The 12483-nt window shown below is 38.1% G+C and overlaps 1 protein-coding gene and 1 non-coding gene across 6 annotated transcripts in view; one reads left to right on the plus strand and one right to left on the minus strand.

Annotated features, from left to right (window-relative positions):
- Positions 1-12483, minus strand: part of KLHL2 (kelch like family member 2) — a 117303-nt gene that overhangs the window by 25360 nt on the left and 79460 nt on the right. For all 5 annotated transcript variants that reach the window (XR_001824317.1, XM_017525960.2, XM_037737573.1 and 2 more), the window contains 2 exons: positions 4499-4608; positions 992-1108 (listed from right to left, as the gene is read on the minus strand). Coding sequence is in view for 4 of the 5 variants with exons in the window: in XM_017525960.2 (XP_017381449.1) it covers positions 992-1108; positions 4499-4608 (227 nt within the window). In the remaining variant the exon portion in view is untranslated. The remainder of the gene's footprint in view (positions 1-991; positions 1109-4498; positions 4609-12483) is intronic.
- Positions 5332-5520, plus strand: LOC119470779. The gene has a single exon (XR_005199747.1). It is a non-coding gene; the product is annotated as a U2 spliceosomal RNA (small nuclear RNA).

Here is a 12483-nt window from a genome sequence, read left to right on the forward strand (position 1 = left end):
ATCTGCCTGCCTCAGCCTCCCAAAGTGCTGGATTACAGATGTGAGCCATTGACTGCACCCAGCCTTTTGGATAATTTTCTTAATACCAGAAGACCCATGACTACACAGATCACAAAAAGTAATGTGGTTTCAAGAAATCCTAAAATGTTCAAATCTAATGTCTTAATAAATCATTCTTCCAATGGTCTCAACTATTAAAATAATGCTGAAATGTTCCTACTAGGATTCTAATAATAAAAGAGCAAATTTAAAATTATTTGGAGACCACTAAAGAATCATTTATTCATATTTATTTCAAATAACATTTTCCCTCAGCTTAGAAATAAAGACAGAAATCAAATGCATGCCACTATTAAATTATGAAGTAAAATTAAACAGTATTTGGGTCAGACCTCAAAATTCCAGGTCTGCAGGGGAATCAGAAGAGGCTATAAAAAGAAAAAACGGTAAAGAAGATGCAAAGCAGTGACTGCCACAGGGACATTTACTTGCATGCATTTAAATGACCACAAATACTACCTTGGTAAGTTCCAGAGCTTACTTACCCAAATCAAAAACGGGGGCAGAAGCAAACTTCTAAGAGCGGGGAACGGCGGCTGGGCGTGGTGGCTCATGGCTATAATCCCAGTACTTTGGGAGGCCGAGGTGGGCAGATCACTTGAGGTCAAGAGTTTGAGACCAGTCTGGCCAACAGGGCAAAACCACATCTCTACCAAAAATGCAAAAATTAGCCAAGGCTGTAGTGCGCACCTGTAGTCTCAGCTACTCCATAGGCGGAGGTATGAGAATTGCTTAAGCCCGGGAGGTGGAGGCTGTGGTGAACTGAGATAGTGCCACTGCACTCAAGCCTGCAAGGTCCTTGACTGTCTTCTGTCCTGTACTTCACAGATCTGCATTCTACAGCTCTTATCACTGCTTGATAGGGATCTACATGCTGTCAGGACAGTGACATGGTGCTATGTGGATTTGTATGTTTTGCATACACATTTACCTGAACTAAATATTCCCGAGGAAGCAAGGGTAACCGCACATGTTCCATCAGTCGGGCCATAAACTCTTGCCTCACATCCTTGTCATGGTTCACCCATGCAATTACTGCTTCAAATACCTTGCAGAAAATACAGGAGAAGAAAAAATAAGAAATGAATTGTGTACCAAGGCATCTGGATAAACTATGAGACAATATTTTATATACAATTCTTGCTAAGACTTCCAAATTTAATTCACAGCTCAAATGTTTTCAAAATCCTGACTTGCAATGTACTTACAAAGTCATTCACCCTATTCCTTTTCTATTTACCCAAAATAATAAAGCAAAGTGATATTGTGGAATGAAAATCATGTACCCTATAAATAAGTCAGGTTTGGCTTTTTCTTCAGGTTTACAAACAAATGTTAGGCTATACACATAAATTGAGGGTTTGGGGAACAGACTGTAAGAGTAGAATATATTAAAATGTGGTATTTTGAAATTTTTTTTACAAATTAAAAAATAAAGGCATTATCATTTACGATACATACTGTGAGAAAGCTAATAAGCTAATATGAAGACACTGTCTACATTATTTCCTTTTCAACTCATGAATATATCACTTAATACTCTTTAAAGGTTTACAAGAAATGTTTGACAATATGCAAATGGCTGAGACTAAAAATAGGTTATTTTGATCCAGGAATAAAGCAAGAAACTAAAAACAATGCACATTAAAATTACCACCCCTATTTAATCCATTCTGTCAACAAGTATTTATCAAGTGTCACTATGTGTCAGGTGCTAGAGATTATGTGAACAAGACAGTTTGCTTTCTGGCAATTCTATCTAATATTTCTCAGTTCTGTCTTCTCTACCCCCTGCTTCTACCATCCCACATCAAAACCTACTGCTCCCTGGTATGAGTCCAACATCCTCTTATCTGGCCCTCATCTCACTTTTGGTCTATTCTGCCCACCACCACGATAGCTAGTCTCCAAAGATAATCTCCTAATAAACCACATCTCCCAGAACCATACCCTTATACAGGAACCTTCCACACTGAATCTAAGCTGGCCCTGTGTAACCAGTAGGGTGTGGACGAAGTGACACTGTGATTTCTGAAGGCAGGTCTTAAGCAGCCTCGCTACTTTTACTTTGGTCTCTTGAAATGCTCATTTGAAGGAAGCCAAATGTCATGTAAGAAGTCTGGCTGCTTGAATCAAAAACGATGAGTTTGTGTCCTTTGTAGGGACATGGATGAACCTGGAAACCATCATTCTCAGCAAACTGACAGAAGAGCAGAAGATCAAACACCGCACGTTCTCACTCACAGGCGGGTGTTGAACAATGAGAACACATGGACACAGGGAGGGGGGCACTACACACTGGGGTCAGTTGGGGGGAAATAGCGGAGGGACAGTGGGGGTGGAGATTTGGGGAGAGATAGCAAGGGGAGAGATGCCAGATGTAGGTGATGGGGAGGAAGGCAGAAAATCACACTGCCACGTGTGTACCTATGCAACAATCTTGCATGTTCTTCACATGTACCCCAAAACCTAAAATGCAATAAAATAAATAAATGGCAAAAAAAAAAAAAAGAAGTCTGGCTACTTGAAACCACCACGCCATGAGAAACCCAAGCAAGTTACAGAGAAGAAAGGGAGGGGAGAGAGAGGAAGACCTAGAGAAAGATCAATCAATCCTGAGCCCAGGAGCCAGACAAAAGTGAGTGGAGGAGACAGACTGGGCATTACAGATCCATAAGATGCCATGTGCAGAAGAACTGAAGCTCCAGATCTATGGCTACAATAGAACCATGCCAGATATCTCCAGCCATCTGTGTCACCTTAGCTAAGGCCTCATACACTGTGGGGCAGAGACAAGCTGTCCTTATTGTTCTGCATGAATTCTGACCATAGAATTGTCAGCATAATAAAATGGTTATTGTTTATGTTTTTACATTTTGTAATGACTTAGGTAGCAGCAGAAAACCACAACAGCCCTCATGATATTTCTATAATACAGGTTTTAGCATGGTTTTCTCCTCTTGTTTAAAACCCTTCTAAGGGTCTTCATCACTACAATAAAATTAGTTTTCTCTAACATAACTGAGAAGATATTTTATTATATCATCTTCCTATTTTATCTTCCACCACTCTCTGATATTCTAAATTCCCATCATCCTGAACACACTGAATACAATTATTCTTTCACACATCTTTACATTTGTATATTCTGCTTCTTTTAGCTGGAATGCCCTCTGCATTCCCACCCATCCCTATTTCTCTGGCAAACTCAGACTCATAAAAGACTTGAAATATATATCTGAGCCAAGCTGAACTACCATCCCCATCCCTATCCCCATCCCTGGAAAAAACAAATACTCCCACGGTACCCTTTACAGCATTCTGTAATCAATTATTTACCCTACTGGCTGTTTCACTAGTCTATGGGTAACAAATTCTATTTTGCTACTCTTCTCCAGGAGCCCATGCCAGTGTCTGGTACAAAATAGGCACTCAATACCTGTCTATTAAAAGTGAACAGTTAACGTCATCATCCTCTGTATTTCTAGTATGCTAATATTATATATCTCACAAACACTTTCACATTTTTTAATAATGTAAATATTAGAGTAAATGTGTCTTTTACCCCCAGATGAAATGAATATCCTTGAGAAAGAGAATCAGAGTTTACACAACTTTAAATGCAAAGCACATAAAGGAGAAACTCAAGTTTCATTTCCTCTAAGCACAATGTTTTCACAGTTTTTGTGCTCTGATTTCCATGTGCTACAAAACCTACCCAAAGAAAAACAGCCCACTAACAGGAGCTTCTCTCTCCAGCCATATGAAAAGTGCAGGTGGCTGACAAAGGCAACCCAAAATGTGGAGAGACAAAAGACTACAATCAGAAGCAGTAGCTGCACAGAGAGGGAGAAAGGGAGGGAGGCAGGAAGGATGGACCGACTGGCAGAGTGAGGTATTACGTCACAGAGAACTAACTTAAAGGAAGGTGACCATCAACCAACCTAAAGGAAGGTGACAATCAAGAATGCTCAGTCTAGAACTACCAACACTTTGCCATTCTAGGTAACCTCTTTCAACTCAGAAGACAGGGACACTACTTCAGTAACAAATATTGTGTTCATATCGTAATTCCTATACACATCAAGTTGTAGGAAGAAACTGGTTTCCAAAAAAGCATTTATTTCAGATAGTTTAACGTGCACAAGCTCTTGCTGTGGAGGTCAAGTACAAAACTCTACGTCTAAAAATGTAGTGAACCTCCCACAAAGTGAAGACACAGAGTAATTTACATAGACAATCAACAAGTCCTGAGTTTCTTTTTTTTCTCCAGAATCCTTTCCTGAAGTAACTAGCTAAGTTTCTTAACTTCCAGAGGAAACATCACTGGGTGCCACTACACATACAGGATCACAAAGCTACAAAACAAAGTGAAATTAAAAAAAAAAAAAAAAAAAGGAAACATCATTGCATGCTGGGAAAAGAAAAATATCCTTACCTTCTCTTCTGAGGAAATGGTAAGTTTGTCACTTGAGATTAAGCTGCACACTTGTTCAATGCCAAGATTGAGAAATTCCTCACTAAGTACGACATCTGCAAAATGATGCTCTGTTTGGAAATTAAGAAGGAAATCCATTAACATCAACACTCCATTATAATAGCCTCAAGCTGCTTAAAAAAGAGTTTTCTTAATTTAATTGAACTTAAGAAGGAGAAAACAATTGCACACCTCTAGGCAAGAATTAACAAGACAAACCCAAACAAACTCAGAGATACCTGGGGAAGTACCTTCAGTGATTTGTTTATACTACAGCACAGTAGCAGCATAAGTAGGGAAGCTGCTTTAAAATATATGCACTTAGCTGAATCACTCTTGTTTTACATGGTGGTATTTTAGGCTTAAAAAATCTATGCCTTATGTGGTATGACACTCTCAGTACTTAAATTTGTAAAACCTTTTGATTACAGAAGTCAGATAAAGAACATGATGTTATATTGTCATATCCTACAACCTATCATGTAAAACATTAGAGGGTTGTTTCTTAAGGAGTAAGGAAGAAAGCCCTGCTTTACTTGGAAACTAAAGAAATCTCAAATGTTGGTCAATCTGAACATATGACCAACATTTTTTTAAAAAGAGACAGAATTGCTTTATGATACAGATAGCTCTGAATTCTAAATAAATAGTTTATTTCAGGATCAAATTATATGATTTTATGTCTCAATCCATATCCAGAAACTTGTAAAATTAGTAATTCTTAAATACTTAAAAAATATTTTCCTTGATTTCACAAATATGGCCACTCTTCCCAAGTGGGGGCAGGAAAAGAGATCACTTCTTGGCCTTTTGGCTAAGATCAAGTATAGTATCTGTTCTTATCAGTTTAATATCTGATATGTCCTCTATCCAAGGGTGGAAAGACTATAAGTGTAATGATTGAAAAACTTACAAAGAATGAATCTTTTATAAAATAACCTTTCTTACAAATTCGTCTCTCATAGAGTATGAGCTCACAAGGGAATGTGGTGATTTGGGCTGCAGAGTCAGACATACCAGGGTTGAATCCCAGCTCTGCCATGTGCTAGCGTGTACAACCTTGGGCAGTTATGTAATTTCCCTAAGCCTTGGTTTCCTCATCTACAAAATGAGAATAATAAAAATGTTAAGATTCCTATGAGGATTAAATAAGCTAGTGGTTTATAAAGCACCTAAAACTGTGTCTGTAGAGAGTAAGGATTCAATAATTAAGCTTTAAGTTAATACTCTAAATTCTAAAGTAATATTTTGCTAGAAAATCTAGGTTAATTTCTAGGTTGTCACAATGAACCATATTTGTTTCACCTTATAAAACCCTTATTTTAAAAAGGGTTTATGCATGTTCTCAATCATAAGTGGATGTTGAATGATGAGAACACATGGACACAGGGAGGGAAACATCACACACTGGGGCCTGTCAGAGGGTGGGGGGGTAGGGGAGGGATAGCAGGAGGTGGGGGGGGGGGCTAGAGGATGAATAGCATTAGGAGAAATGCTACATCTACATCTACATCTACCTAATGTAGATGGCGGGGTGATGGATGCAGCAAACCACCATGGCACGTGTATACCTATGTAACAAACCTGCATGTTCTGCACATGTACCCCAAAAGTTAAAAGTATAATAAAAAAATTAAATTTAACTTAAAAAAGGGTTTATAAAGGGATTTTATAAGGAAAAATAAAAGATCCATTTCAAATATATATCTCAACAAAAAGGAATGGTTGGCTTCCCCTTCAACAAAATTTGAAAAATAAAATCTGCTTTTTCATAAATGTCATGAAAAACTATTCCATTTATAAAAGGTTGGCCAGGCATGGTGGCTCATGTCTGTAATCCCAGCACTTTGGGAGGCCAAAGTGGGTGGATCGCCTGAGGTCAGGAGTCTGACACCTGGCCAACATGGCAAAACCCCATCTCTACTAAAAATACAAAGGTAGCTTGGCATGGTGGTGCACACCTGTACTCCCAGCTACTTGGGAGGCTGAAGCAGGAGGATTGCTTGAACCTGGGAGGCAGATGTTGCAGTGAGCTGAGATCATGCCACTGCACCCAGGCATGGGCAATGGAGTAAGATTCTGCCTCAAAAAAAAAAAAAAAGTTCACCACAAGATAACTATAAAAATAATAAGCAGTTCTAAAATGTTTGTATTTACAAAATTTTTTGAAACTCAAATATTTTTGATACACAATTGTTTGAAACTCAGACTTGACCAAGCAAGGTATTTCACTGAAATAAATATGAAATTGAAGATGAAAATGACAAATACAGTTGGACCTCCATATCCACAAGTTCTACATCTGCAGGTTCAACCAACCTCAAATAAAAAAGATTTGGAAAAAAAAAATACAATAACAAAACAACTATTTAAATAGCATATATACTATATTAGGTATTATAAATAATGTATTTAAAGTATATGGGAAGCCAAACATAGTGGATCACACCTGTAATCCCAGCATGTTGAGAGGTTGGGGCAGGAGAATTGCTTGAAGCCAACAGTTCAAAACTAGCCTGGGAAACAAAAAGAGACTCTGTCTCTACAAAAAATTTAAAAATTAGCCAGGCACAGTAGTGCACACCTGTAGTCCCAGCTACTTGGGAGGTGGAAGCAGGAGGATTGCCTGAGCAGAGGAGTTTGAGGCTGCAGTGAGCTAGGATCATACCACTGCACTCCAGCCTGGGCAACTGGGTACAGGCTTATCTCTTACCCAGAATTTCACATCCAGCCAAACTAAGCTTCATAAGTGATAGAGAAATAAAATCCTTTACGGACAAGCAATTGCTGAGAGATTTTGTCATTACCAGACCTGCCCTACAAGAGCTCCCGAGGAAAGCACTAAACACAGAAAGGAAAAACCACCACCAGCCACTGCAAAAAAGAACCAAATGGTAAGACCAAAGACGCAATGAAAATATTATGCCAACCAAAGGGCAAAACAACCAACCAGTAATAAAACAGCAGGATCAAAGTGACACATAACAATATTAACATTAAATGTAAATGGGCTAAGTGCCCCAATCAAAAGACACAGACCAGCCAATTGGATAAAAAGCCAAGAACCATCAGTGTGCTGTATTCAGGAGACCCATTTCACATGCAAAGACACAAATAGGCTCAAAATAAAAGGATGGAAGAAGATTACCAAGTAAATGAAGAGCAGAAAAAAGCATGGGTGGCAATCCTAGTCTCTGATAAAATGAAATTTAAACCAACAAAGTTCAAAAGAGACAAACAATGGTATTACATAATGATAAAAGAATCAATGCAACAAGAACTAACTATCCTAAATATATATGTACCCAATGCAGGAGCACACAGACACATAAAGCAAGTCCTTAACGACCTACCAAGAGACTTAGGCTCCCACACAATAACAGTGGGAGACTTTAACACTCCTCTGTCAATATTGGACAGATGAAAGAGACAGAAAATCAACAAGGAAATGCAGGACTTGAATGTAGAGCTGGACCAAGCGAACTTAATAGACATTTACAGAACTCTTAACCCCAAATCCATAGAATATACATTCTTCTCAGCACCACATCACACATACTCTAAAATCGACCACATAATTGGAAGTACATCATTCCTCAGCAAATGCAAAAGAACGGAAATCATAACAAACATTCTCTCAGACCACAGTGCAATCAAATTAGAACTCAGGATTAAGAAAAAAACTCAAAACCACATAACTTCATGGAAAATGAACAACTGCCTCCCAAAGGTCAACTGGATAAACAATGAAATGATGGCAGAAATAAAGATGTTCTTTGAAACCAACGAGAACAAAGACACAACATACCAGAATCTCTGGGACACACTTAAAGCAGTGTCAAGAGGATTCATATATTCATAGCAATATATGCCCATATGAGGAGCAAAGAAAGGTGTAAAATCAACACCCTATCATCTAAATTGAAGGAGCTAGAGGAACAAGATCAAAAAAATTCAAAAGCTAGCAGAAGACAAGAAATAACTAAGATTAGGGCAGAACTAAAAGAGACAGAGACACACACACAAAAAAAGCCTTCAAAAAAATCAACAAATCCAGGAGCTTGTTTTTTGAAAAGATCAACAAAATAGATAAGACTGCTAGCCAGCCTAATAAAAGAGAAAAGAGAGAAGAATCAAATAGATGCAATAAAAAATGAAAACAGGGACATCTCCAACGATTCCACAGAAATACAAACTACCATCAGAGATTACTACAAACAACTATATGCACACAAACCAGTAAATCTGGAAGAAATTGATAAATTCCTGGACACTTGCACTCTCCCAAGACTAAACCAGGAAGAAGTTGAAACCCGGAATAGAACCAATAACAAGCGCTGAAGTGGAGGCAGCAATTAAAAGCCTACCAACTAAAAAAAGCCCAGGTCCAGACAGGTTTACAGCCGAATTCTACCAGACGTACAAAGTGGAGCTGGTACCATTCCTTCTGAAACTATTCCAAACAATACAAAAAGAGGGAATCCTTCCCAAATCATTTTATGAGACCATCATCATCCTAACACCAAAACCAGGGAGAGAGACAACTGAAAAAGAAAACTTTAGGCCAATATCCATGATGAACATCGACGCAAAAATGTTCGATAAAATATTGGCAAACAATGCAACAGCAAATCAAAAAGCTTATTTATCATGACCAAGTAGGCCTTATCCTGGGGATGCAAGGCTGGTTCAAAATACGCAAGTCTATACACATAATGCATCACATAAACAGAACCAAAAACAAAAACCATATGATTATCTCAACAGACGCAGAGGTCTTTGACAAAATTCAACAGCCCTTTATGCTAAAAACCCTCAATAAACTAGGTATCAATGGAACATATCAGAAAATAATAAAAGCTATTTATGACAAACTCACAGCCAATATCATATTGAACAGGCAAAAACTGGAAGCATTCCCTTTGAAATCTGGCACAAGACAAGAAGGTGCTCTCTCACCACTCCTATTCAATATAGTATTGGAAGTTCTAGCCAGAGCACTCAGGCAAGAAAAAGAAATAAAGGGTATTCAATTAGGAAAAGAGGAAGCCAAATTGTCTCTATTTACAGATGACATGATTGTATATTTAGAAGACCACATCATCTCAGCCCAAAATCTCCTGAAACTGAGAAGCAAATTCAGCAAAGTCTCAGGATACAAAATCAATGTGCAGAAATCAAAGCATTTCTATACACCAATAACAGAGAGCCAAATCAAAAGTGAACTCCCATTCACAATTGCTACAAAGAGAATAAAATACCTAGGAATACAACTAACAGAGCATGTAAAGGACCTCTTCAAGGAGAACTACAAGCCATTGCTCAATGAAATAAGAGAGGACACAAACAGATGGAAAAACATTCCATGCTCACGATTGGGAAGACTCAACATCGTGAAAACGGCCATATTGCCCAAAGTAATTTATAGATTCAACACTATCCCCATCAAGCTACCAATGATCTTCTTCACAGAACTGGAATAAACCACTTCAAACTTCATATGGAACCAAAAGAGAGCCCCCATAGCCAAAACAATCCTAAGCAAAAAGAACAACGTGGGAGGCATCATGCTGCCTGACTTCAAACTATACTACAAGGCCACTGTAATCAAAACAGCATGGTACTGGTACCAAAACATAGACATAGACCAATGGAACAGAACAGAGGCCTCAGAAGCAACACCACACATCTACAATCATCTGATCTTTGACAAACCTGACAAAAACAAGCAGTGAAGAAAGGATTCCCTGTTTAATAAATGATATTGGAAAACTGGCTAGCCATGTACAGAAAGCAGAAACTGGACCCCTTCCTGATACCTTACACTAAAATTAACTCCAGATGGATTAAAGATCTAAATAAGACCTAACACCATAAAAACCCTATAAGAAAACCTAGGCAAAACCATTCGGGATATAGGCATAGGCAAGGACTTCGTGGCTAAAACACCAAAAGCAATGGCAACAAAAGCCCAATTAGACAAATGGGATCTAATTAAACTCCAGAGCTTCTGTACAGCAAAGGAAACAATAATTAGAGTGAATTGGCAACCAATAGAATGGGAAAAATTTTTTGCAATCTACCCATTTGACAAAGGGCTAATATCCAGAATCTACAAAGAACTAAAACAGATTTACATGAAAAAACCATACAAGCCTATTCAAAAGCGGGCAAAGGATATGAACAGACACTTTACAAAAGAAGACATCTATGAGGCCGACAAACATATGAAAAAATGCTCATCATCAGTGGTCATTAGAGAAATGCAAATCAAAACTACATTGAGATACCACCTCACACAAGTAAGAATGGCAATCATTAAAAAATCTGGAGACAACAGATGCTGGAGAGGATGTGAAGAAATAGGAACACTTTTACACAGTTGGTGGGAGTGTAAATTAGTTCAACCATTGTGGAAGACAGTGTGGCGATTCCTCAAGGACCTAGAAATAGAAATACCATTTGACCCAGCAATCCCATTACTGGGTATCTATACCCAAAGAATCATAAATTGTTCTATTATAAAGACATATGCACATATATGTTCATTGCAGCACTGTTTACAATAGCAAAGACCTGGAACCAACCCAAATGTCCATCAACAATAGACTGGATAAAGAAAATGTGGCACATATACACCATGGAATACTATGCAGCCATAAAAAACGATGAGTTCATGTCCTTCATAGGGACATGGATGAATCTGGAAACCATCATTCTCAGCAAACTAACACAGGAACAGAAAATCAAACACCGCATGGTATCACTCATAGGCAGGTGTTGAACAATTAGAACACATGGACATAGGGAAGGGAGCATCACATACTGCGGTCTGTTGTGGGGGGACTAAGGGAGGGACAGCGGGGGGTTGGGAGGGTGGGGAAGGATAACGTGGGGAGAAATACCAGATATAGGTGATGGGGGAGGAAGGCAGCAAACCACCTTGCCATTTATGTACCTATGCAACAATCCTGCATGATCTGCACATGTGCCCCAAAACCTAAAGTACAATAAAAATAAAATAAAATAAAGTATATGGGAGGATATGTGTAGGTTGTATGCAAATACTATACCATTTTATATAAGGGACTGGAGAACCTGTGGATTTTGGTACCTGTTGGAGGTCCTAGAACCAGTATCCCATGGATGTACAAGGGATGACTGTAGATCAATGTGACAGAATAGAGAGCCCAGCAAGAGACCCCATAAAAACACAGTCAACTGATCTCTGACAAAGAAGCCAAGGCAATTCAATAAAGAACAGTCTTTTCAGCAAACGATGTTGCAACAACTAAACATCCATATGCAAAAAAATCTACACAGGTTATACCGCTCACAAAAATTAACTCAAAATGGATCAGAGACTTAAATGTAAAACACAAAACTTAGCGTCTAGAAGATAACACAGGAGAAAATTTAACTAACTTTGGGTATGGTGATGACTTTTTAGATACAACATCAAAAGTATTATCCATGAAAAATAAAATGGATAAGTTGGATTTCGTTAAAATTAATAACTTCTGCTCTGCAAAGGACACTCTTAAAAAATTAAAAGAAAAGCCACAGACTGGGGGAAAATCTTTGCAAAACACATATCTGATAAAGGACTGTTATCTAAAATATAAAAAGAACACTTAAAGCTCAACAATAAGAAAATAAACAACTGAACTAAACAATGAGCAAAAAGATCTCAATGGACACTTCACCGAAGACGATATATATAGATGGTAAATAAATATACGGAAAGATGCTCAATATTATATGTCATTAGAGAACTGCATACTAAAACATCAATGAGACACCATTTACATATCTACTGGAAAAGCTAAATTCCAAAACACTGACAACATCAATGCTGACAAGAATGTAGAATGGTAGGAACTCTCATTCACTGCTGGCGGGAAATCAGTTTGGCAGTTTCTTCCAAAATCAAATACAGTCTTACT

This window comes from Cebus imitator, unplaced genomic scaffold, assembly GCF_001604975.1.
Source record: "Cebus imitator isolate Cc_AM_T3 unplaced genomic scaffold, Cebus_imitator-1.0 Scaffold40, whole genome shotgun sequence".
NCBI lineage: Eukaryota > Metazoa > Chordata > Mammalia > Primates > Cebidae > Cebus > Cebus imitator.